General features: G+C 41.7%; 1 protein-coding gene across 1 annotated transcript in view; it reads left to right on the top strand.

Moving 5' to 3' along the window:
• The window catches only part of LOC135104983 (neural-cadherin-like), a 52,422-nt gene that overhangs the window by 7,216 nt on the left and 22,706 nt on the right, over nt 1–22,500 (top strand). The window contains exons 3-8 of the mRNA XM_064012836.1: nt 11,714–11,889; nt 12,686–12,832; nt 13,981–14,157; nt 16,230–16,629; nt 18,936–19,138; nt 21,720–21,883. Coding sequence (XP_063868906.1) covers nt 11,714–11,889; nt 12,686–12,832; nt 13,981–14,157; nt 16,230–16,629; nt 18,936–19,138; nt 21,720–21,883 — 1,267 coding nt within the window. The remainder of the gene's footprint in view (nt 1–11,713; nt 11,890–12,685; nt 12,833–13,980; nt 14,158–16,229; nt 16,630–18,935; nt 19,139–21,719; nt 21,884–22,500) is intronic.

Here is a 22,500-nt window from a genome sequence, read left to right as displayed (position 1 = left end):
ACGATGCCCCTCAACTAAAACTAAATAAATAGATAGACAAAACAACCGTCAGCCTATCCGACGAACACGAATAGATTGCTGCATTACACGCTTGGCAGCATATCAAGCTAAACTAAATCCAAAGCTAGATGCTGTGTGTCTCAGCGTAAGCCTCCTGCGTTTGCACTTCATGGCACGAGGCAGTCAGACGAATAAGAGCAACACTATCATTATGGTAGCTGCTGTTTACTATTCTTCGTCGTGGTACCAAGCAGAGGTTATGCAAGGTCAAATACTTCTGCGTAAATTGAATGACTGATTTTTTTTTTTAGTTCTTTTTTCTTTTTCGCTTTTTTTTTATTTCTCTCAGCATGAACTCACTAATCCTTCGTTCATCTCCAATTAGAAGAGAGAGAGAGAGAGAGAGAGAGAGAGAGAGAGAGAGAGAGAGAGAGAGAGAGAGAGAGAGAGAGAGAGAGAGAGAGAGAGAGAGAGAGTGCAACAAGCTCGTTAAGTGGATATACTGTAGACGCAGTTGGGTATGGACGATGGATTAGCGAGGATCTGTTGGAAGGAAAGATAGAAAACGTTAAAGCTTCTTCAGTGATAGAGACTCGGCGAACTTTTCCAGGCAATACCAACAGACCGTGGATTTGGAGAAGAGAAGCGAGGGAAACGGTTAGAGAAATCCAGGAACATGAATTCTGAAGGATGACAAGGAAAAGATAGATGAAAATGTTGTCTTGCTCTCAAAAAATATAGTTAGTTATCACTGCATACGTACGTAACTCAAATCGCATTAGCATTTGTGTGGCTGAGTGTGTGTGTGAGTATGACAAACAGACGAGGAAAGGGACGTGATGCTGATGGTCTAACTCTAATAGTCTAACTTTTATTTGAAAAGTTGGATACAAAACCGTTAGGGAGAGATGCATAAATGGATAGGGGACATGTAGCGTACAGAAAAAAAAAATATATAAAAATACAAAAATTTATACAGTTACCGGGCCGTCCAATTTGCTCCAGTTTACTCCAATTTTAACCACTATTATGGTCTAGTGCAGGTTAAGAATATTAGTATAATTTATAAAAACACCACTGACACGTAGTAAGTAATCAGTAATTCAAACCTTTTAAGGGGTTTGAATCGTATAGTTAATCATACTAAGAAATGTGCCATGCGGTCATTAGCAGTTAAGTGTTAGGTGGAGAAGAGTGTACAATTCCGGAAATGTGTGGCTCACCAGTGGAGCTACTGTAGGTAATCTCTGGCTCGAGGGACACTTGGTTATCCTTGCATTGCTTTCTGTGTATTGCGTTAGGGTGGGAACCTTCTGAGATTAGATAGTGTACGTAGGTGATCATACAAAGCTCAATGCTACTTAGTTTATGTTTCTCTGCGTCTTGAAAGCCTCGAGGAGACAAGTCATATCTTTAATATAGTACCTGAAGGGAGGAATAAAAATTAAAGTAAAATAAAAGAAAATAAAAACGAAGCTATTTGCGTCTCTTCCTTTGTTCGTTTGTGTCCTGAAAGTCAGTTTTAGAGGCGAAGTGGATTGGCATCAATATGTACGAGTAGGAAAAGAAAAAAACAGTATTTACGTCCCATTTCCCGCCGTCATCAGTTCCAGGCTCCGTGCTCGTCCATTACAGCCTTGAAATATCATGACGTTGAATATGTAAAGCCTTCGCCTCCCGCCTTTCTCTTACCTCACCTCAGTATATCATGGTAAGTAGATTGAGAAGGAAGTGATGAATTCTGGTGGCGGTGGTGGTGCAGTTGCTGGTGATAAAGGGTTACACTGTGCACTTTTCATTTTCTGTTTTCTTATATGTAAAGGGGACTTGTCAAACTGAGTGCCTTGAAAATTAAATAGAAAGCGAACTCTATTCAGGTTAGTCAATTTAGTTCTTGACTTGCCTGAATAATCCTCCCTTGAAATTGTGTGCACCGATTACTGACATCAGGAAAAAGAAGCCAACCCACAGAAAATTAAGCATAAATAAAAAATAAAGTTTCTAATCGAGTTGCCCAATACACAATTTTCATGAAATTGTGTGAATGGATTACTTATATCAGGGAACAGGACAGTCTGGCCCTAAAAAATGATAATAGTAATAATAATAATAATAATAATAATAATAATAATAATGATAATAATAATAATAATAATAATAATAATAATAATAATAATAATAATAATAATAATAATAATAATAATGATAATAATAATAGGTAAATAAATAAGTAACCAGAAAAAAGGGTGATTTTAATCGAGTTATCCAATTCAGTTTTTATAATACAGTGTGCGTGAATCCCATATATCAGGGAACAGCAGCCCTCCCTTAAAATACCAATATACTGTTTTTCTTTAAAAAATAAATAAATAAATAAATAAATAATAATAATAATAATGATAATAATGATAATAATAATAATAATAATAATAATAATAATAATAATAATAATAATAATAAAAAAACTTGTCTTGAAAATACTCTCTTGAGACTGTGTGCATCGATTCCTTATATCAACCGCCCTGCCACGGAAGCCAGGCGAAGACGTAAACTGACAGCAAGGACTACTCAGAAAGGCAGATTTGACAGGAGAGTTCATTGCCCCAGCAGTGTGCGAGGCGCCGAGGTGTGGAGAGGGAGGCTGGCAGGATGAGATGAGGCGCCGCGATGATGTGGTTTAGCTGCGTGCATATCTTTTGAGTGTTGCGAGTGTGAGAGTGTAAGAGTGCTGTGGCAAATATCGTGGTGGTGACGTGAATGCAATGGAAAATGGTGTTGATGGCGTTGTGGATTTGGGTGTTGGGACTGGTGGTGTGTTGTGGTGTGGTATTGATGGACCCGTGGAGGCAATAGTAGTGTGTGTTGTGACAGGAATGTGGGGCTGTCAGTGTGTTTGATGGTTTGAAGACGTATTTCGTTACCTTATTTGAATTTTCGGGGTGAGAGAGAGAGAGAGAGAGAGAGAGAGAGAGAGAGAGAGAGAGAGAGAGAGAGAGAGAGAGAGAGCATTATAGGAATCGGGAAGGAAATTGATATTTAAACAAAATTTACTTAGTAGGTTAGTTACTTGAATTTTGAGGAGAGAAAGCATTACAATAGTCAGGAACAAAATGTAAACGATAAAATACTCATATGTACCAAAGTTCACTTGTATATATATATATATATATATATATATAAATATCTGAGCCAAAATCTTTGTAGGTACTCAAAATTACTAAAGATGCACACAATGGATCCTGAATAGAGTCAAACGGCACTTGTTTTAGACTTATTCATGCAACATTTATAAATATTCTATACTATCACTCATTGTTGCGAATTCTCGATTGATCTCCTCTACCCCCTAAACACCTGCAGGCAAAATGTTAGGAAATATTTGTGAGTGTACATGTGCAGACGCCTTTGTCTCGGCCACACTCCTTTAAGGCGGATGTCTGTCTGGTAGATAAGGGAATACATTTACTTTCATTTTTTTTTTTTTTTTACGTGTTACGGTGTCCAACCAAGTGTACAAATTATATATAGAAAATCTGGCTCTATATGCCGTCCCCGTAAAAGATAGTTACACGAGATTATGAAAGGTTTGCTAATTTGGATAGATACATAGATTGTCATACATACATGAATACATACATATATACATGCATGCATACATACGTACATAAATCGATAGGTAGTAGATAGATAGATAGACATATGGATAGATGGACAGATAGGTAGGTAGATAGATAGATAGAAAGATAGATAGATAGATAGATAAATAAATAAATAAATAGAGAGATTTACTAATAGATAAATAGATAGATGATAGATAGATAAATAGATAGTTGAATAGACATATACATAGGCCGATAAGTAGATAAAAAGATAGATGGATAGATAGATACTGACTGACGAATTGATAGATAGATAGATTAATCGATTGTGTGACTGACTTACTGATTAAACTAGCGTGAAGCAGAAATATATAAACATTATCTAATCTAGCACAACCCATTGATTTGTGGTTCACCTCACTGCGGAAAGGATCGAGAATATTACCGTCTTTCGTGCATAAAGGAAGTAAAAGTTTCCCATAATTCCGCGACACGACATTTATCGCGGATATCTGTTATTGCCATTATATTTAACATACGGAACACGCGGAGGGTACGATGCCATCAAGACTGCAGGTGTGTGAGGGTGCAGGGACGTCCTGTGTTCGGCATGACCTCCTTTTATCGGCCGTGTGTCGTGGAAAGAAAGAGCCTTGTGTCCCTGTTTCTGGCCAGGGAACCAAGTGGGACTCTGACGAGGGAGCGAAAAATGTTTTGGTCCATGTTATAATCAGTTTGAATTGTGCAGAGAAACATGGTGTTTTAATTATAACTGTATTGCAATTATTACTTTATTAGAATTTCAAGGACGTAATAACAGCAACTAATGATATTACATAACGGAAACTTCAAATAATTTGGCATAGAGAATTGCATTTTTTTTTCAATTATAATGTTGTTTTCATATAAATTAATAAGAAAATACCAAACATCACTATTTTCTTGTTCATATATCTATCTACTTATCTACTCATATATCTATTTATCTGTTTATCTCTCTTTCTATATATCTATCAGTCTATCAATTTATCTATCTATCTATCTATCTATCAGTCTGTCAATCTATCAATCTATCTATCTGTTTATCTATCGATCTATCTACCTATCTATCTATCTATCTATCTATCTATCTATCTATCTATCTATCTATCTATCTATCTATCTATATATATATATATATATATATATATATATATATATATATATATATATATATATATATATATATATATATATATATATATATATATATATATATATATATATATATATATATATATATATATATATATATAGATATAGATATAGATATAGATATAGATATAGATATATAGATATATAAAAGTTTATTTGCCTGTTTCCACTTGCACCACATATGGAGTGCATGAGAGCAACAGTGGGGGATCCATGCTTCTGGCGCAGCATCGAGTGTGGCAAGAGAGAAGGGAGCGGAATAAGAGCAGGAAATCCACTAAAAATTATTAGTGGGAGAAGAATAAAAATTTTTGTGGACGCAGATCAAAGTTAGGAATGGCCGGGGAGGAAAATATTGCTTACTGTGACTTGCATCGCCCATTGCAGTAATAAACATTTGTGTTTTATTTCCGGCAAGTAGCCACACAAAGGATAATGAACAAGACGCAGTGCGCTTGACGAATGTGACGGAAGGGACGCCAGACCATGAGATACGTCAGTAATCCCGCACACAGGATCCTCATTGATAAACATCTTTCACCGTCCATTTGTATCTCGCAAAAACCTGAATTAAGGAGCACCGTCACGTCTCCCTTTACCACAGTAGCGGCAGGGAGGATGAGAGGGAAAGACCTCCTTGGAAACACAATCTACACTGTTATGTTTTGTGCTCGTCTGTAGAACTGTTTTTATCCATCCCTATATTAACCGCCCCCCCCCCGTCCCTCAAACTCTATATTCATGCATTCATTCATTTTTCCTGCCGTTCCTCCCTCCTCCTTTTCAAACTCCTCCTTGTCCCTCCATTTGTATTCAATTCAGCAAATTTATGTTCCCCTTCCCTCTTGTTCATGACTTCGCCCGATCCTTCATAACTCCCTCCTGCCTTACCTAGAGCCATGTGACCTTGTTTTTGTGGCGCCTTCAGTGACTCGATCTAACAGTCAGTCCTGCCCTACTAGCACCGCCAAGACCCTGAATATTTGCCTTAACCACCTCTTAGTGATCTGCTGTGCTCCATCTAAAGCAGCTGCACGCCTCCGATTCCGTTATGCATACGCGGTGAAAGATGGTAAAACATGAAAAAAAACATGGGATGCTGCACGAGGCAATGAGACCTACACGTGGCTGTCCCTGTATACGTAAAATACGCCTACCTATTTTCACCTATCCTTCTCATCCATGAATTTGCCTAATCTTTTAAAGCTCCCTATTGACTCAACACTAACATCCTGGATCTATTCCATTCCACTACCACTGTTTGTTAATATATAGTCTCACTAGCGAGAAAAAAAAAAAAAAAGACAGCATAAGAAGTTAAAAACGTATACCACATGTCGAAATAATGATCGTTACGTCCTTTTTCCAGTTGCTATTCCCTAAAAAGCCATAGAACAGAATCCTAGGTGTGTTTTAGAACTTGCTTAGTTAATCCATACCCTAACTTCGCCTCGCAGCACGAACATCTAACTCCTGCATGATGGGAAGTGCCACTGAGCGCATCGCCACCACGACCTTCGCCTTAGAGATCCAACTTACCTCCAACTGAGTCAATATACTGCTAGTGCCTCTGTTCCGCTGCCTGGGTCTGCGAGGAGCGGCCCATCTCACTATTTCCACAACTGTCAGACTTAGTTTAACTTTACCTTCAGCTTCATACCCCCTTCATCACAGCAGCAGCAGCAGCAACAACAGCAACAACAACAGTAGCAACAACAGCAACAACGATATTAATTAACAGCAACAACAACAATAACAACAACGACAACAGCAACATCAATAACAACAATAATTATTAGGACTACTACTACTTGTCTTCCTCCTCCTCCTCCTCCTCCTCCTCCTCCTCCTCCTCCTCCTCCTCCTCCTCCTCCTCCTTCTCCTGCTATTACTACTACTACTACTACTACTACTACTACTACTAGCCGTCACAACAACCACCGCATCGTGTACAACATAGTAGCAGTAGCATCAGCAGTAGTCATTGCCACCGATATCCTCCCTCTACCATTATTTTGCCAAGTGACATAAACAACAGTATTTTTCATTCAGTACAGTGGTAGTAATTACCCTCTAATTGTTTTGTGCTCCCAGGTGTGTTTGTGCAATGCGCCATTAATGAGACATGAACCGCGTCCCTAAAGCTTCATGTGTGAGTGTGTGTGTGTGTGTGTGTGTGTGTGTGTGTGTGTGTGTGTGTGTGTGTGTGTGTGTGTGTGTCTGTGTGTGTGTATGACGCAGCGCTACTGTTCGTGTGTGAGTCGTTGTTCACTGTCGATGTATTGAAGCTATAAAAATATTAGAATATTCTTAGAGATAAAAAATGGGCAGGTTCCAAGACACTTCTTTAATTCTGTTTAATCCTTCTGGGCCTATTTTCTTTTTTTTTTTTTTTTTTTGAGATTGTCATCCTCAGTGGACCTATTATTCTACCCCTTTCAGCCCTTTGCTCAGAGCCCCTCTCTCATTAAAAAGAAGAAAATGGTAAGGGAATCAGCAAGAAGCCATCATGCCTGCACATAGCAGTCCCTGTGTAAAAAATACCTACCTATATCCATCGATCATCCCCATCCATAAAATATGTCTAATCATTTAAAGCTTCCTAATGACTTAGCACCAACAACCTGGGGCCGTACTTATAAATCTCCACTAAAGTGCAATCCTAGTTAGGAAGAGAACTTAACCCACGAGACTTAAGCGCTAAGTGACTGTCCTAGCAGGAGACATCGCTAACCGCTAACATGAGCAGACGTGTAATGTTTTCCGAGGAATCTTGCAAGGAACGGGTGAAAATGCGTAAAAACTATATTTCAAAAAAAAAAAAAAAAAAAAAAAAATATATATATATATATATATATATATATATATATATATATATATATATATATACGAGGTGTGTCATTAAAGTTCCAGGACTGGTGTCCTAAAAGATGAATTTCAAACCCAAGCCACAAACCACCATATTTCCCCTTCAAAGTAATCCTTCTGGAGTATACAACTGCGCTCCCAACCCTCTACAGTCACTAATCTTTTTCTTACGTGCTTTTAAAATCATGTCCTCTGTTGCAGGTCGTTTAACAATGAGCGCTGAACAGCGAACAAACTTGAAGTTTTTGGTGCAGTTGGGGAAAACGCCGTCAGAAGCACTGGGTATGCTGCAAAAAGTGTACGGGGATGAGACAATGTCACGCTCACGTGTTTTTGAGTGGTGCAAGAGGTTCAAAGAGGGCCGGGAGGACGTGGAAGATGACCCCAGGAGTGGAAGACCCTCAACGAGCAGGAATGAGGCCAATGTTGAGCGTGTCAAGCAGATGGTGCGTGACGATCGTCGGTTGACTGTTCGAAAGATCGCAGATGAGCTTGGCATGAACCACAACAGCGTGTGGAAGATTATCACTGAAGATCTGGGCATGCGGAAAGTCTGTGCGAAGATGGTGCCGAGACTCCTGAACGATGACCAGAAGGGACGACGCATGCAGGTGTGTCAGGACATCCTCGAGCGTCTGGAAACTGAACCAGACTTGCTCAGGAGAGTCATCACCGGCGATGAGTCCTGGGTATTTGAGTACGACCCGGAGACCAAACGCCAGAGCCTTCAATGGAAGAGTCCGGCGTCGCCACGGCCGAAGAAAGCAAGGCAGTCCAGGTCCAGCTTCAAGGTCATGTTGATCGCTTTCTTCGATGTGAGGGGCATCGTCCACTGCGAGTTCTTGCCACAGGGCCAGACAGTCAACCAACATGTGTACAAAGAAGTACTGCGGCGTCTGCTTCGTGCAGTGCGCGAGAAGAGGCGGGAGTTGTGGCAGGGCAACTCGTGGCTGCTTCACCACGACAATGCGCCTGCTCACAATGCCCTGAGCATCAGAGAGTTCTTGGCCAAGAAGAACATCGCCGTGCTGGAGCAACCGCCCTACTCACCTGACCTCGCTCCGTGCGACTTCTTCCTCTTCCCCAAGCTCAAGGAGGTCATGAAGGGGACCCGTTTTGATGATGCGGACGACATCAAAAAGGCCGTGACGACGGAGCTGAGGAGCATCCCGCAAGAATCCTTCCAGCAGTGCATGCAAGCCTGGCAGAGAAGGATGGACAAGTGCATGCGGTGCCAGGGGGATTACTTCGAAGGAGATAACCTATAGTTTGTAGCCTGGATGTGAAATAAAACTTGTGTGGCACCAGTCCTGGAACTTTAATGACACACCTCGTATATATATATTTATCTACAGAGTTTTCAACAATCATCTGTTCATTTTAAGCTTGATAATTGAAGGTTCAGTGTTTACTGTTAGGATGGAATCTTGAGCGCATGGGCTGCTATACAACCTCAGGTCTCTTAGCGGTAAGACGCATCATTATGACTTAAGATGCTGTCTTAAGGATTTAAGACTTGAGTTCCGCCATTTGATCATTTAAGATGATGATTTAACGTTAAGACGGCAACTTAGTGTTTATAAGTACGGGCCCTGATGCCTGAGTCTATTCCAGTCATCTGCCACTCTCTGATAATCAATTTCTTCCTGCCATGTTTTTAAATCCAACTACGAGTATATAATCCTTGATCGCGTTATTTCTTGTCTGATTCTGATCACTGACTCTGAGGATTTTGTTCATGCCACCGTTATTTTATCCTTCATACTTTATTGACTACACTGCATTGTGGTACCCCAGTTTAAAAGTTCTTTATTATTTATTATTTTTCAGAGATTATGTCAGGAAAGGTTTTGCATGATTAATGATCCCTCTTCCTTTGCTGTCAAGAGTGTTGTTGTGATAAATGTTTCTGTTGTTGGCTGTTTGTTTATTTGTTTATTTATCTGTATGGCCATTCTCTCTCTCTCTCTCTCTCTCTCTCTCTCTCTCTCTCTCTCTCTCTCTCTCTCTCTCTCTCTCTCTCTCTCTCTCTCTCTCTCTCTCTCTCTCTCTCTCTCTCTCTCTCTCTCTCTCTCTCTCTCTCTCAGGAAAATACATTACGCACGTCTTCGCCTTGACAAAGAGACAAGGAAAAACAAAACTTTTATGGCAGCTATCAGAGAGAGAGAGAGAGAGAGAGAGAGAGAGAGAGAGAGAGAGAGAGAGAGAGAGAGAGAGAGAGGGAACTTTTTCAATCGCACAGAACGTAATAACTCCCTAAAACAAAACAATCTAATTTGCATATCATAAACCTCCATTGAGACCCCATGCATCTGTTTACCTGCTCTCGTTTACAAATGCCCACCGTTCACCTTTACCTAGACTTCAGTTTGCAGTCCTTCCCCCATCATGCTGCACAATATCTTCCCCAATCGTAATAACTCCCTACAACAAAATAATCGAGTTTACACACCATAAACCTTCATTGATACCTTGTGTTGCCTGCTTTATCTTGATTTGTATTTGTTGTCATATCTCCTTCATGCTTTATCATATATTTTGCTCTCGTTTTTAGTATTCGCTTTAGTACTCACAGGTTCCGCTTCCCCTTTGTGCATCATTCCTCATTACACCTTCATTAAGAGAGGTAAAAAAGTACCTCTGACGCTTGCTTGTCATTTTATATTCGTGTTCCCCCTTTACCACTCATTTCCATCAGTATAATTATGTCTCACCTTTACTCTTTCATTTTTCACTTATTTTCAAGAGTTCTCCGTCTAGCTGCTTTAATATTCTCGCATCGCATCGTCTCCGTTTGTCATTTTATTATCGAAACATTGTAGGCATTACCGTATATTGTACTGCTTTTTCTGTTTTCCTTGTAACCTCTCTCTCTCTCTCTCTCTCTCTCTCTCTCTCTCTCTCTCTCTCTCTCTCTCTCTCTCTCTCTCTCTCTCTCTCTCTCTCTCTCTCTCTCTCTCTCTCTCTCTCAGTGCAGTCTTAACTATTCTTTTTCTGACCTCATTTTTTTATTCCTTCATTTCTTCTTTCTTCCCCCTCACATTCTTTATCCTTTCCCTCTGTCTTTTTTTTTTCTCTCTCTCTTTCGTCCTGTTCGTTTTTTTTTTTTCTTTGTCCCATCTCCCTTCAGCCCTCCTTCAGTTTCTTAAATATATTTTTTCGCACTTCTTTCCTTTCTTCTTACATATTTTTTTTTATAGTTACATTTTTTTTTTTTTTCGTTCATCCGTTTTCGTTCATTTATAATTTCCTGTCCTTTTACTTAGTTTTATATCCCTATTCTTCTTTCTTTCGTTACTTCTTTCTTATCTTTTCTTCTTCCTGTTTTCTCTTGATAATTGTCTTCACTCAGTTTTACCTTCTTCCTTTCCTTCTCCACGTTTACACAGTTGCTTTTTCATCTATCGTAATCAATACCTTGTGTTTCTCCTTCCCCCTCTTTCCATCAGTCACTCACTACATCCGTCCATACATTGCTTTTTCCCTTCTTTCCTCCCTACTTCTCTCCCTCACTTATCCACTCACAAACTCACACACCCAGCTCCAGTTAGGCTGCAGACCAGTGTAGGTGATGGGCGAGGCAGGGAACGTGCTGCAATACTCCTCCTGTAAGCTGTGTTACACCCATTGTCAACACTGTACACAGTCTACAGCATTACTGCCTTGATTGTCCAACATTGATTGACTTGTTACATTCCAGAGATTTTGTCATAAGCGTATGTAAATATTTACTTACAGCGGACAATTTAGATATTACTCTTTTGCGTGGGCGTTAGTTAATATAGCTATATGAATTGTTTTGTTATAATGTAAACAGCCAACATTTCGTGCTTGGTTTGTCGCTCCCTCCTTCAATCACTCGCTCACTTACTCATTCACTCAATCAATTTATCAATCAACCAACCAGTCAATCAGTCAATCACTCTGCTCCTCTTTCCCTACCTCCTTTCTTCATTAGTTCACATACCCTGTTACTCACCCACTCACCTACTCACATCCACTCACTCACTCACTCACTCACTCACCCACTCACTTCCCCTCCTCCACGGCAGGCACAGGCACGGTGGTGATTCGCCTGTCAGACGTGAACGACAACTCGCCGCGCCTCGCCAGGAAGCAGTGGAACCTGACGGTGCAGGAGACGTGGGGGGACCAGGAGCCCGAGAACACCACCCTGCTGGAGATTGCGGCCGCCGACAGGGACACCGCCAACTACTTCCACTACAGGGTAAGTCAGGGGTTGGGTCAGGGAGAGGAAGAGAGGAGAGGACCTATGTCTTAATAATACGGGATGAAAGAACTGTGAGAGGGAGAGAAGAGGAGAGGAGAGCTAAGGAAGTGTGAGAGGAAGAGGAGGGCTGAGGAAGTGTGAAAGGAAGAGAAGAGTAGAGGAGAGTTATGTCTCTTAATAACGGGGGATGAAGGAGGTGTAGGAAGGAGAAAGGAGGAGCTCTGTATTAAGCAGAGGTTGGGTCAGTGAGAGACAGGAAAGATGTTGCCTTAAGCTGGGGTTTGGTTTGTAAGGAAGAGGAGAGTAGCTGTGTATTTATAATGGGGGATGTGAAAGTAAAAACAGGGAGTAGGGAAGTGTGTAGTGTAAGGAAATTTACCTTAATAATGGAAATAATGAGGTGAATATAGGGGATGAGAAAGTACGCATGATATTGATCTTATATATAGGTTTCTTATCACGTAATCTTGTGATTCGTTCCGATCGGGGATAAAAATGATCTTCCTCCCATAATTTCTCCAAACAGGCATTTTTGGAAAGAAATAATCTCATATGGGTTTCTTATTACGTATTTTTTTTTTTTTTTATTATTCATTCGCCTCGAGGAAACAAAATATTATCTTCCCCTTAATATTTCTAAGAGTTAGCAAAGTACATCTGTTCATAAGCACACACACAATCACACACACACATACACACACACACACACACACACACAATACAGTACCTACACATTTCACATTGTCACTTCCCTTCGTCACACATGCTCACCGTACCTCTCGTTCTCCCGCAGGTGGTGAAGGAGAGCGGGTGGGGGTGGGAGCATTTCGGGATCAGGACGGTTGGGGCGGTGGGCCAGCTGTACCCGGCCCGCACCCTGGACTATGAGGACGTGAGGCACAGGGAGGGATTCAAGTTCATGGTGCAGGTGACAGACAGGGTGAGTACTGGTGGTGGTAGTGGTGGTGGTGGTGGTATAGAAATAACGAGCTGATATAAGGATGATGTGATTTTCTCTCTCTGTGTGTGTGTGTGTATGTGTGTGTAGAGCGACAAGGCTGGAGAAAATAAGCAGAATGAAGTAAGTGCTCCACGATTTTAACGAAAGTTTTGCTGATGAAACTTAAATTTTCCATTTTTAAGTCAATGAGAAACTTGCCTCTTTTAAAGTCACTCTGTAGAAAGTGATTGTGGTTGTGGTTGTGCATAAATTATGAGCGGAAATGTAGATGTGATTTTCTGTACGAGTGAAAAGCCGGGACAAAATAAGCAAAATGAAATTTTCCGCGGTCATAATAGAAGATTTGGTGAGGGAAACTTGTATTTTCCTTTTGTAAGTCAATAGGAAACTTGCCTCTCTGAAAGTCATTCCGTATAAAATTTTACTCGAGATGAATTCTTAAAAACTTTCTGATCCGAACTTTGTGTGTCGCCTGCTTATTTCACACACACACACACACACACACACACACACACACACACACACACACACACACACACACACGAGAATACAAGTGTACACGCCTAAATGCATTCATATGCAAATGTATGTACATCAATGCAGCAGGATAAAGATTTCCACGAGCGCCTGTCCGTTCTTGTCTCCCTCCCTCTCTCAATTATTCTTTTTTCCCTCTTGTGCCAACGTTCATTCATGATTTCTCTTTCCCAACACAAATCACTGAAGTCTGTCGATTTGTCTGTCCGTGTGTGTGTGTGTGTGTGTGTGTCTCTCTCTCTCTCTCTCTCTCTCTCTCTCTCCTCTCTCTCTCTCTCTCTCTCTCTCTCTCTCTCTCTCTCTCTCTCTCTCTCTCTCTCTCTCTTCCCTTTCATTTCTCCTGACCCATTCCATTTCCTCACTTCCCTCTTTCCTTTCCATTTTTTCCTTGTGTTCCCTTTCCCCCTCTCCACCTTTTCATCTCAAATCTCCTCCCCATTCCCTCCTCACACTCTGGCATCATTTCATTCCATTCTTCTTTTTTGTATCACCTTTTCCCCGCATCCTCATCGTCTCACCCGTATTATTCTCTCGTATCCTTTACTTTATCCTTCGCATCCTTCACGTAATCCTTCGTCCGTCCCACGCAGGGTCGAGGAGGCTGGACTGATCCTCTTCATCTAGACTCAGGCTGGATCTCTGTTAAGCTCAAAGACGTGAATGACAACCCACCCGAGTTCATCCGCCCTCAGGCCCACGTCACGGTGAGAGAGGACGCCGCTCCTGGCACCCTCCTGGCCACTCTCCCCGCCCATGACCCAGATATGGTGAGTTACACAAAGGATGGTAATGGAAAAGTAAACAGCATCAGACTTGGTGGTCCCTACTATGCTGTTTGGTTAACTATTGTACGTTTACTGTTAGTGGGGGAGATAGGAGAGACAGGGTTGTTACGCCTCTCCTGTCATGACCTCTCCCTTGTCTCTTTTTCCTGCGTTCCTTATTCTGTGTGACCTTAACTTTCCTCTGTCAATGCTGGCCTTTTTTTTTTTTTTCATGGATACCTCTCTCTCTCTCTCTCTCTCTCTCTCTCTCTCTCTCTCTCTCTCTCTCTCTCTCTCTCTCTCTCTCTCTCTCTCTCTCTCTCTCTCTCTCTCTCTCTCTCTCTCTTTTTTAGGCTTTAAGGAGGTTCACGTATGGTTAAAAGAACGGTGAAGTGACTTGTCTCTTTGCCCCGCTCCCCCCACCAAAAAAAAAAAAGAGTTGAGGGAAGAGGAGTTTTTTTCGTATAGGTTTGGTTAGCTTAGTTAGGCTTAATTAGTTCTAGAAATGTCTTGAAATACAAAAGTTACTCTGTGACACAACTTCGTGGTACAAACAAATAGACAAAAAGGAATGACCGACGATTACGAAGAAGCTGCATATACTTCAAAGCAAAACACACTAGAATTTCCGCCTCTTAACAAACATGAGCATAAGAAGAGTAACGGGTAATTCGAAAACTCGACTTATTACTGCTCTTGAGATACCGAAGCATCGAGACAACGAGTGAATGACAAGTAATAGGATGTCTGTGATCTTGGCTCATGTTTTTTTTTGTTTTTTTTTTTACGTTTTATAGGCTCTGTTTCCAAAGGCTGTTGTGATGATTAATGAATTTCTCAAGGGTGTTTTTTCCTATGAAGATGCAGAATCCACGTCAAACTGTCACTAAAATCACGAAACACTCTTACAAATCCCCATTACCTTTCCCTACTATTCTGTGAAAACTTGTCGAGGTAGATACTGTAAATAGGAAAACGGTCCCGTAGCGTATAGAGGAAGGGGAATGAAGGGGGAAAAGAGAAAGACAGATGATGATAGAGAGAAAAATACAATGAAAATGTAATAAGAGGAGGAAGAGTTAAAGGTGTACTCGTAACTACAAACGGATCGACAGAAACACAGTGATACAAGCATACAGGCAGGCAGACGCTCAGGTTATTGCAAGGGGCGTACAGCTGCCTCGTTCATCCTGCAGGTAAGATCGCTTAATTAAACTAGATCCTCCCCTTGTCTCACCCCTCGAGCGTCCCTCACCTGTCACTTCGCTCCCTCATTCTTCGAAGCGAGTCACCTGCGTTGCCTCGCTTTTGTTTCACCTCTTATTGCTGATATGATTGATTTGTTGAGTTATGGAGATCGCGAAAGATGAAAAGATTAGAGTAAGTTGATGTAGTATCCTCTTGAATTTATAATCTTGAGTGGTTAACCTTTTTTTCCGTCATTTATTTGGCCATGTGCTTTGTTTTACCAAGATCAGTGTAAAAGTTAAACATGTGCTATCACTGACGTTATTTTTTTTATTCTTCAAGCGGAAGTTATAATATGTTCATGATTCAGTCCCGCATTTTAGTCACATAGAGAGTTGCAACATGCTATTTCACGAGTACAGGGAAAGCAAGAAGGGGACGGAATTAAATGTTTTGTCAGTGACTCGCTCGGTATTGCGTCACTGGCCCAATAAAAATTCATGTGACCGCAATGTTGGTGTGGGATCGAAAATATTGAAGGGAAAGAGGATGATTGGTTTGGCTTATTGCATGTATTATGTAGGGAGTGTAAGCGTTATAATTTTGGTACTGGCGCGGCTAGATAATAATAGATAATGTCCCACTTGTTAAGGGGCCTTTAAATCTCTCTCTCTCTCTCTCTCTCTCTCTCTCTCTCTCTCTCTCTCTCTCTCTCTCTCTCTCTCTCTCTCTCTCTCTCTCTCTCTCTCTCTCTCTCTCTCTCTGCTGCAATTACTATCTCAGTACCTCATGGCTACAAGATCAACACACACACACACACACACACACACACACACACACACACACACACACACACACACACAAACTATTTCTCTTCCATCCCACAGGCGGGGCAGCAGAAGGTAGACTACTGGGTGGAGGGCGGCTGGGAGGCGCTCAAAGTAGACAGTGAAGGGAGCGTGACTCTCTGGAGGGCGCTGGACCGTGAAACTCCAGGCGGCGCTGCTGGCATGGCGCTCCTGGTGGCAGTGGACAGAGGCGTGCCACCGCTCACCGCCACCGCCACTCTCTCCATCACCGTGACGGACGTGAATGACTGCGCTCCCACCCTCCTCCCGCCCACCGTCTTCCACGTGCCCGAGGACTCCCCGCCCACTATGCTCGGCGTACTCAAGGCGACGGACAAGGACATGTGGGCGCTAGGTCACGGGCCGCCCTTCAACCTCTCGCTGTCCTCCAGTAACCCCGACCATGTCCTGGCCTCTGTGTCACTCAAGTTTGATCCACGTGAGTATATTGGTGTGTGTGATCTGTGTATACCAAAGCAGGCAGGGAGTTCCAAAGGTTGCCATTGAAAAGGGATAGAGGTGTGCTGGCCTCGAAAAAAAAAAAAAAAAAAAAAAAGAAGAAGAAGATAAAAAGGTCTACTGAGGTGTCAGTCCTTAAAGAATAGTCAAAATGATAATCCGGAATTGGTGGATAACTGTCTTGAAACTTCCCTCTTTAAAGAATTCAATTCATAGGCAGGGGAAGATACAAAAGTAGACAGGGAGTTCCAGAGTTTGTAATTAAAAGATGAAAAATTAAGAATACTGATTAACTCTTGCATTAGGGAAGTGGAAACAATAGAGGTGAGAGAAAGTAAAAACCTTGTGCATTGAGGGAGGCCACGGGAATATGGAGGCATGCAATTATGTAACAAGGTCAGAAGAGCAGTTTGCGATAGAAGATAGTAAGAGATGACGGTGTGTGTGTGTGTGTGTGTGTGTGTGTGTGTGTGTGTGTGTGTGTGTGTGTGTGTGTGTGTGTGTGTGTGTGTGTGTTTGTCTGTCTGTGTGTGTGTGTGTCTGTCTGTCTGTGTGTGTGTCTGTCTGTCTGTCTGTGTGTGTGTGTGTGTGTCTGTCTGTCTGTGTGTGTGTGTGTCTGTCTGTCTGTGTGATTAAATTCATCATCCGTGGTTTTTCTCTTGTACAGGATAAAAACAAGTTATTTGTGTTCCATCAGTTGATATTACTTTGTTATATTACTTTGTTTCTCGTCTTTTAACTGATATTTCCAGCACACACAAAGCCCGCTGGTAACTAGTTCCAGGAGGCAGGGATTAATTAGAGAGCTATACTACGAGAGAGAGAGAGAGAGAGAGAGAGAGAGAGAGAGAGAGAGAGAGAGAGAGAGAGAGAGAGAGAGAGAGAGAGAGAGAGAGAGAGAGAGAGAGACTGTAATGAAAAATCAATATATCACCTCCCACCTCTAACATTACTATGTGTTGTGTAGCACGCAGTGAGGCGAGAGAGTGTCACTAAAAACCCGCCAATTTATCAAAAAAAAAAAATAAATAAAACGAGAAAAAAGAGTGTCCATCACTTGCCATAACCTCTACAATCTAACTGTAACAATTGGCAGCGCGGGAAGGACTGTGCACATTCTTTATAGACAACTACAAGATTAAGAAGAAAAAAGTGACCAAAAGAATAGGTTGTCCATGTTTTAGCCAGAGCAGTGTTTAAAGATGACTAAAAATAAATGCGAGTGTTTTGTGATGAAAGTGTGATGTGTCAGATATTAGTGAAAGGGTTTATATCTAATTTTATTCAGCAAAAGTGATGCGAACTTTCCTTTTCCACTTAATTAGTTTAGTTTCATTCATATTGTCCCACTCCTCTTCGCTCTTTCTCTTTACTTAGTTTAGATTGGTTCACATTATTCCACTCCTTCGTCTTCGCTAAGGTCTCTTCGATAGTCTGCTGGAGGAGGAAGGCTGGGTGGCGCCAGGGAAGGAAGGGCAGGTATCTTGAATATCTTGTTGGAGTCTGAGCGCAGTTTGTAAATGGAAAAGAAAAGTTTCTGGATATTAGAGAACACGAACTATTTTTTTTGTCTCCCATTCAGAAATAATGAAATGATCAGAAGTTAGATGAATGTGTGCCATATCGTAGGAAGTTTTATGTTTTTCGTGGGGGATAAATACCGTGTTGGATATAGACAAGAAGATAAAGGTAATAAATGCATCAGTGTCAGTAGACTACGTATTTATGAGGTGATTTATATTAATGAGTCTTGTCGTGGAGGACACCCTGACAGGTAGTTTTTGTGATGGTATGAGATGAAAATTGTGGTGTCTGATTGAAATACATGTTTATAGAGTTTGAAAGAACTACACAGGACAGTGAAGCCAAAAACTCCAGGATTCATGTAAAATGTTCTTGTGTCCTTAAGGCAACTTTAAACTTTTAATCCATTAACTTTCATGGCTTCTCCTTAAGTTTGGTTGCACGTTTACAGTAAAATTTCTAGAGAAAATACTGACAGCAAAAGGAGTTACGGATGCAATACTCAATTTTTTTTTTCATTCATTGCGTATATCATTTCTGTTCAGTCAAGTCAGTAAATCATATTCACAATATAATTTCGACAGACAGACAGTACTGATAGCAAAAGGAGTAATGGATGGAATACTTTAAACTTTGCAAGGCGTGCATTATTTCTGTTCATTCATGTAATAACTCAAAGTAGCATACTCTCATAAGCAAACATTGCGATAAGTGCTTAGTTTTCCTCACTATCTTAACTTGTACACTTGTCTCCCATGCTAGTACTAGACAGCGGGCGGGGCGGAGCGGAGTTGTGGACGATGGGCGGGCTGGACAGGGAGGCGTGGCCGGCCCTGGAGGTGGACGTGTCTGTAGGTGACGCCGGCGGGCTGTGGGCGTCCCATACCGTGGTGGTGGTGGTGACAGACCTCAACGACCACCCCATGAAGCCCGCGGCCAAGACTGTGTACCTGTGGAAGACCCAGGTGAGAGAGAGAGAGAGAGAGAGAGAGAGAGAGAGAGAGAGAGAGAGAGAGAGAGAGAGAGAGAGAGAGAGAGAGAGTGACTGACTGACTAGCTGACAGACAGACAGACAGACAGACAGACAGACAGATAGACAGACTGACTGACCGACTGACTGACTGACTGACTGACTGACTGACTAACTGACTGACTGACTGACTGGCTGACTGAATGAATGAATGAATGAATGAATGACAGACAGACTGACTGACGTATGACAGACAAAGTGACATACTTACATACATTCTTATATAAAAACATTCACACAGACAGGCAAAGTGAAAGAGTACATGCATACACTTTTCCACGTCTTTTCACAGACGTCCAACCCTTCAGGAAGTAAACAGTTCACGCAGGGAACCCACAGAACGCCTGACTTCTGATCTCTCTAAAGTTTCTGATTGGGGCAGAGCAAACTTAGTATTGTTCAATGCTTCAAAAACTCAATTCCTCCATCTATCAACTCTACACAATCTTCCAGACAACTATCCCCTCTTCCATGACACTCAACTGTCCCCCTCTTCTACACTGAACATCCTCGGTCTGTCCTTTGCTTATAATCTAAGCTGGAAACTTCACATCCCATTTCTAGTTAAAACAGCTTCTATAAAGTTAGGTGTTCTTAGACGTCTCCGCCAGTTTTCTCACCCTTCCAGCTGCTAATTCTGTACAGGGGCCGTATCCGCCCATGTATATACATTCTTATATAAGAACATTCGCACAGACAGGCAGAATGAAAGAGTACATGCATACATTTTTCCTCGTCTTTTCGTAGACGTCTAACCCTTCAGGAAGTAAACACAATCATGCTTCACATGATTAGTGGGGTTCCACTCATACCGCTCTTCTAGACAGGGTGGAATCAGAAGCTTTCCGTCTCATGAACTCCTCTCCTCTAACTGACTGACTCCTCTCCTCTAACTGACTGTCATCGCTGCAGTGTTGCATCTCTTCCTATCTTCTACCGCTATTTTCATGCTAACTGCTCTTGCTGTATCTTGCTAACTGCATGTCTCCCCTCTTCCCGCGGCCTCGCTGCACAAGACCTTCTTTCTCTCACCCCTATTCTGTCCACTTCTCTAATGCAAGAGTTAACCAGTATTCTCAATCTTTCATCCCTTTCTCTGATGAACTCTGGAACTCCCTGCCTGCTTCTGTATTTCCACCTTCCTGTGACTTCAATTTCTTCAAGAGGGAGGTTTCAAGACACTTATCCTTCAATTTTTGACTACTCCTTTGGACCCTATTCGGGAATCGGCAACTCATTGGGCCTTTTCTTTTTTTTTACTGGATTTTTGTTGCCCTTGGCTAGTGTCCCTCTTACATAAAAATAAAAAATAAATACTACATACATACATAAACAGACAGACAAACAAACTGTACGATACACACACACACACACACACACACACACACACACACACACACACACACACACACACACACACACACACACACACACACACACACACACACACACACACACACACACACACACACGTACGCACGCACGCACGCACGCACACATACAAATACACAAACAAACAAAGAAACAGATGGATAGAGCCAGATAAACAGGGAGATAGATAGATCGACAAATAATCAATCTGACAGAAATGTAGACAGACAGACACCTTGCCTGACCTAGCGACACGCAAACTCGGCTGAGTGACTTTGGCGGTGTTTCTCTTATGATGGCCTCATTATCACAACGCCGGCCTAAGTATTCTCATTTGTGAGTCTTAACGCAAGTCATTAAGCTCATTAGTGAAGTGGCTCGACCTGACAGCACGAGACGGACGGTGACAGGCGGCGCACACACACACACACACACACACACACATTATTCAGTATTAAAAAGATAAGAATTCCTGACTAATCTTCGTAATATATAAAAGAAAATCCGTTTCTTTACTTGCCTGATTACCTGTCCTTTGAAGCTGCAATTGGTTATATCATGGGTTGATTTTAACCGTGAACAGTGAAGTTGCTTGAATCTTCCAGAGTCTGTTGTTTTATTTTGGATCTGTAAACCATCTAAGATCATACTGATGAAGCGAAAAGTGTGGCATTAGCAGCCAAAGGAATGGGACTGAAATAGACGTTTAATTCTGAGTTGGTTCTTGTATGGAGATTTCTCTCGCCTAAGAAGTTGATTTTAATACTTGATGAATGTTTAATTCAGACGTAGATTTAATATAAAGATGTTCTTACTCTGCATAATCAAATAATACACTGGAACAGACGGACACACCAAATGTTACTGGATGGTTTTGTTATTAAGGAAAGCAAAGTGACAAAAAGATTGAGAAATGGGATGGAGAACTCATGAATGAAAGAAGAGAAAGTTCGCCTTTCATGCTCACACCATCCATCCTCTTCTCCTTACCCACATCTAAGCTTCCTTCAGCACCTCCCTTTCTTTCCCCTCACCGACCTCTTTTTCTCTTCACCCACACCTACTCTTCCTTTATCACCTTCCTTCTTCCTCACCCACATCTACACTTCCCTCTTAACCAATGAACAAGTCATTCCTCCTCCCAGGGGGGCGGATCTGAGGCGCCTCTGGGTCGTGTCTACGTGGAGGACCCTGATGACTGGGACGCTGCTGACAAGACCTACGCGTGGGACGGTCCTGCGCATCCTATGTTCTCTCTGCACCCCCGAGAAGGAACGATATTCGCTGCCAGCGTGGTCAGGGAGGGAAGGTGAGTGTTAAAGAGAGAGAGAGAGAGAGAGAGAGAGAGAGAGAGAGAGAGAGAGAGAGAGAGAGAGAGAGAGAGAGTTAAACATTACGCTAGATGTTGGTAAGGTTTTCTTAATCCATTCCAGTTGAGAGCAAACAAGCATCATATTTCCATTAATTTCTTGTTCCCGCCTCTAACCTAGACAGCGCGCGCACACACACACACACACACACACACACACACACACACACACACACACACACACACACACACACACACACACACACACACACACACACACACACACAGAGAGAAAGGCAGAGAGAGTGAGAGAGAGACAGACAGACAGACAGACAGACAGAGAGAGTAAGACTTTAATGAAAACCATAATCCACGACTGACTTATTTACACGAAAAGCTTCTTTTTTATACAGTTATCTCTGAAATATTTTACAGCTAGACCTCAAGTGTTAATATCTTTTATAATAATTCCGTTTCTAGTTTAAAGATTATGACAACTACAAATTCTCTCTCTCTCTCTCTCTCTCCCTCTCTCTCTCTCTCTCTCTCTCTCTCTCTCTCTCTCTCTCTCTCTCTCTCTCTCTCTCTCTCTCGTTTTTGTGTTATAAAATGTTTAT

This window comes from Scylla paramamosain, chromosome 1, assembly GCF_035594125.1.
Source record: "Scylla paramamosain isolate STU-SP2022 chromosome 1, ASM3559412v1, whole genome shotgun sequence".
NCBI lineage: Eukaryota > Metazoa > Arthropoda > Malacostraca > Decapoda > Portunidae > Scylla > Scylla paramamosain.
The sequence above is the reverse complement of the archived record's forward strand: the minus strand, read 5'-3'. Positions and strand labels throughout refer to the sequence as shown.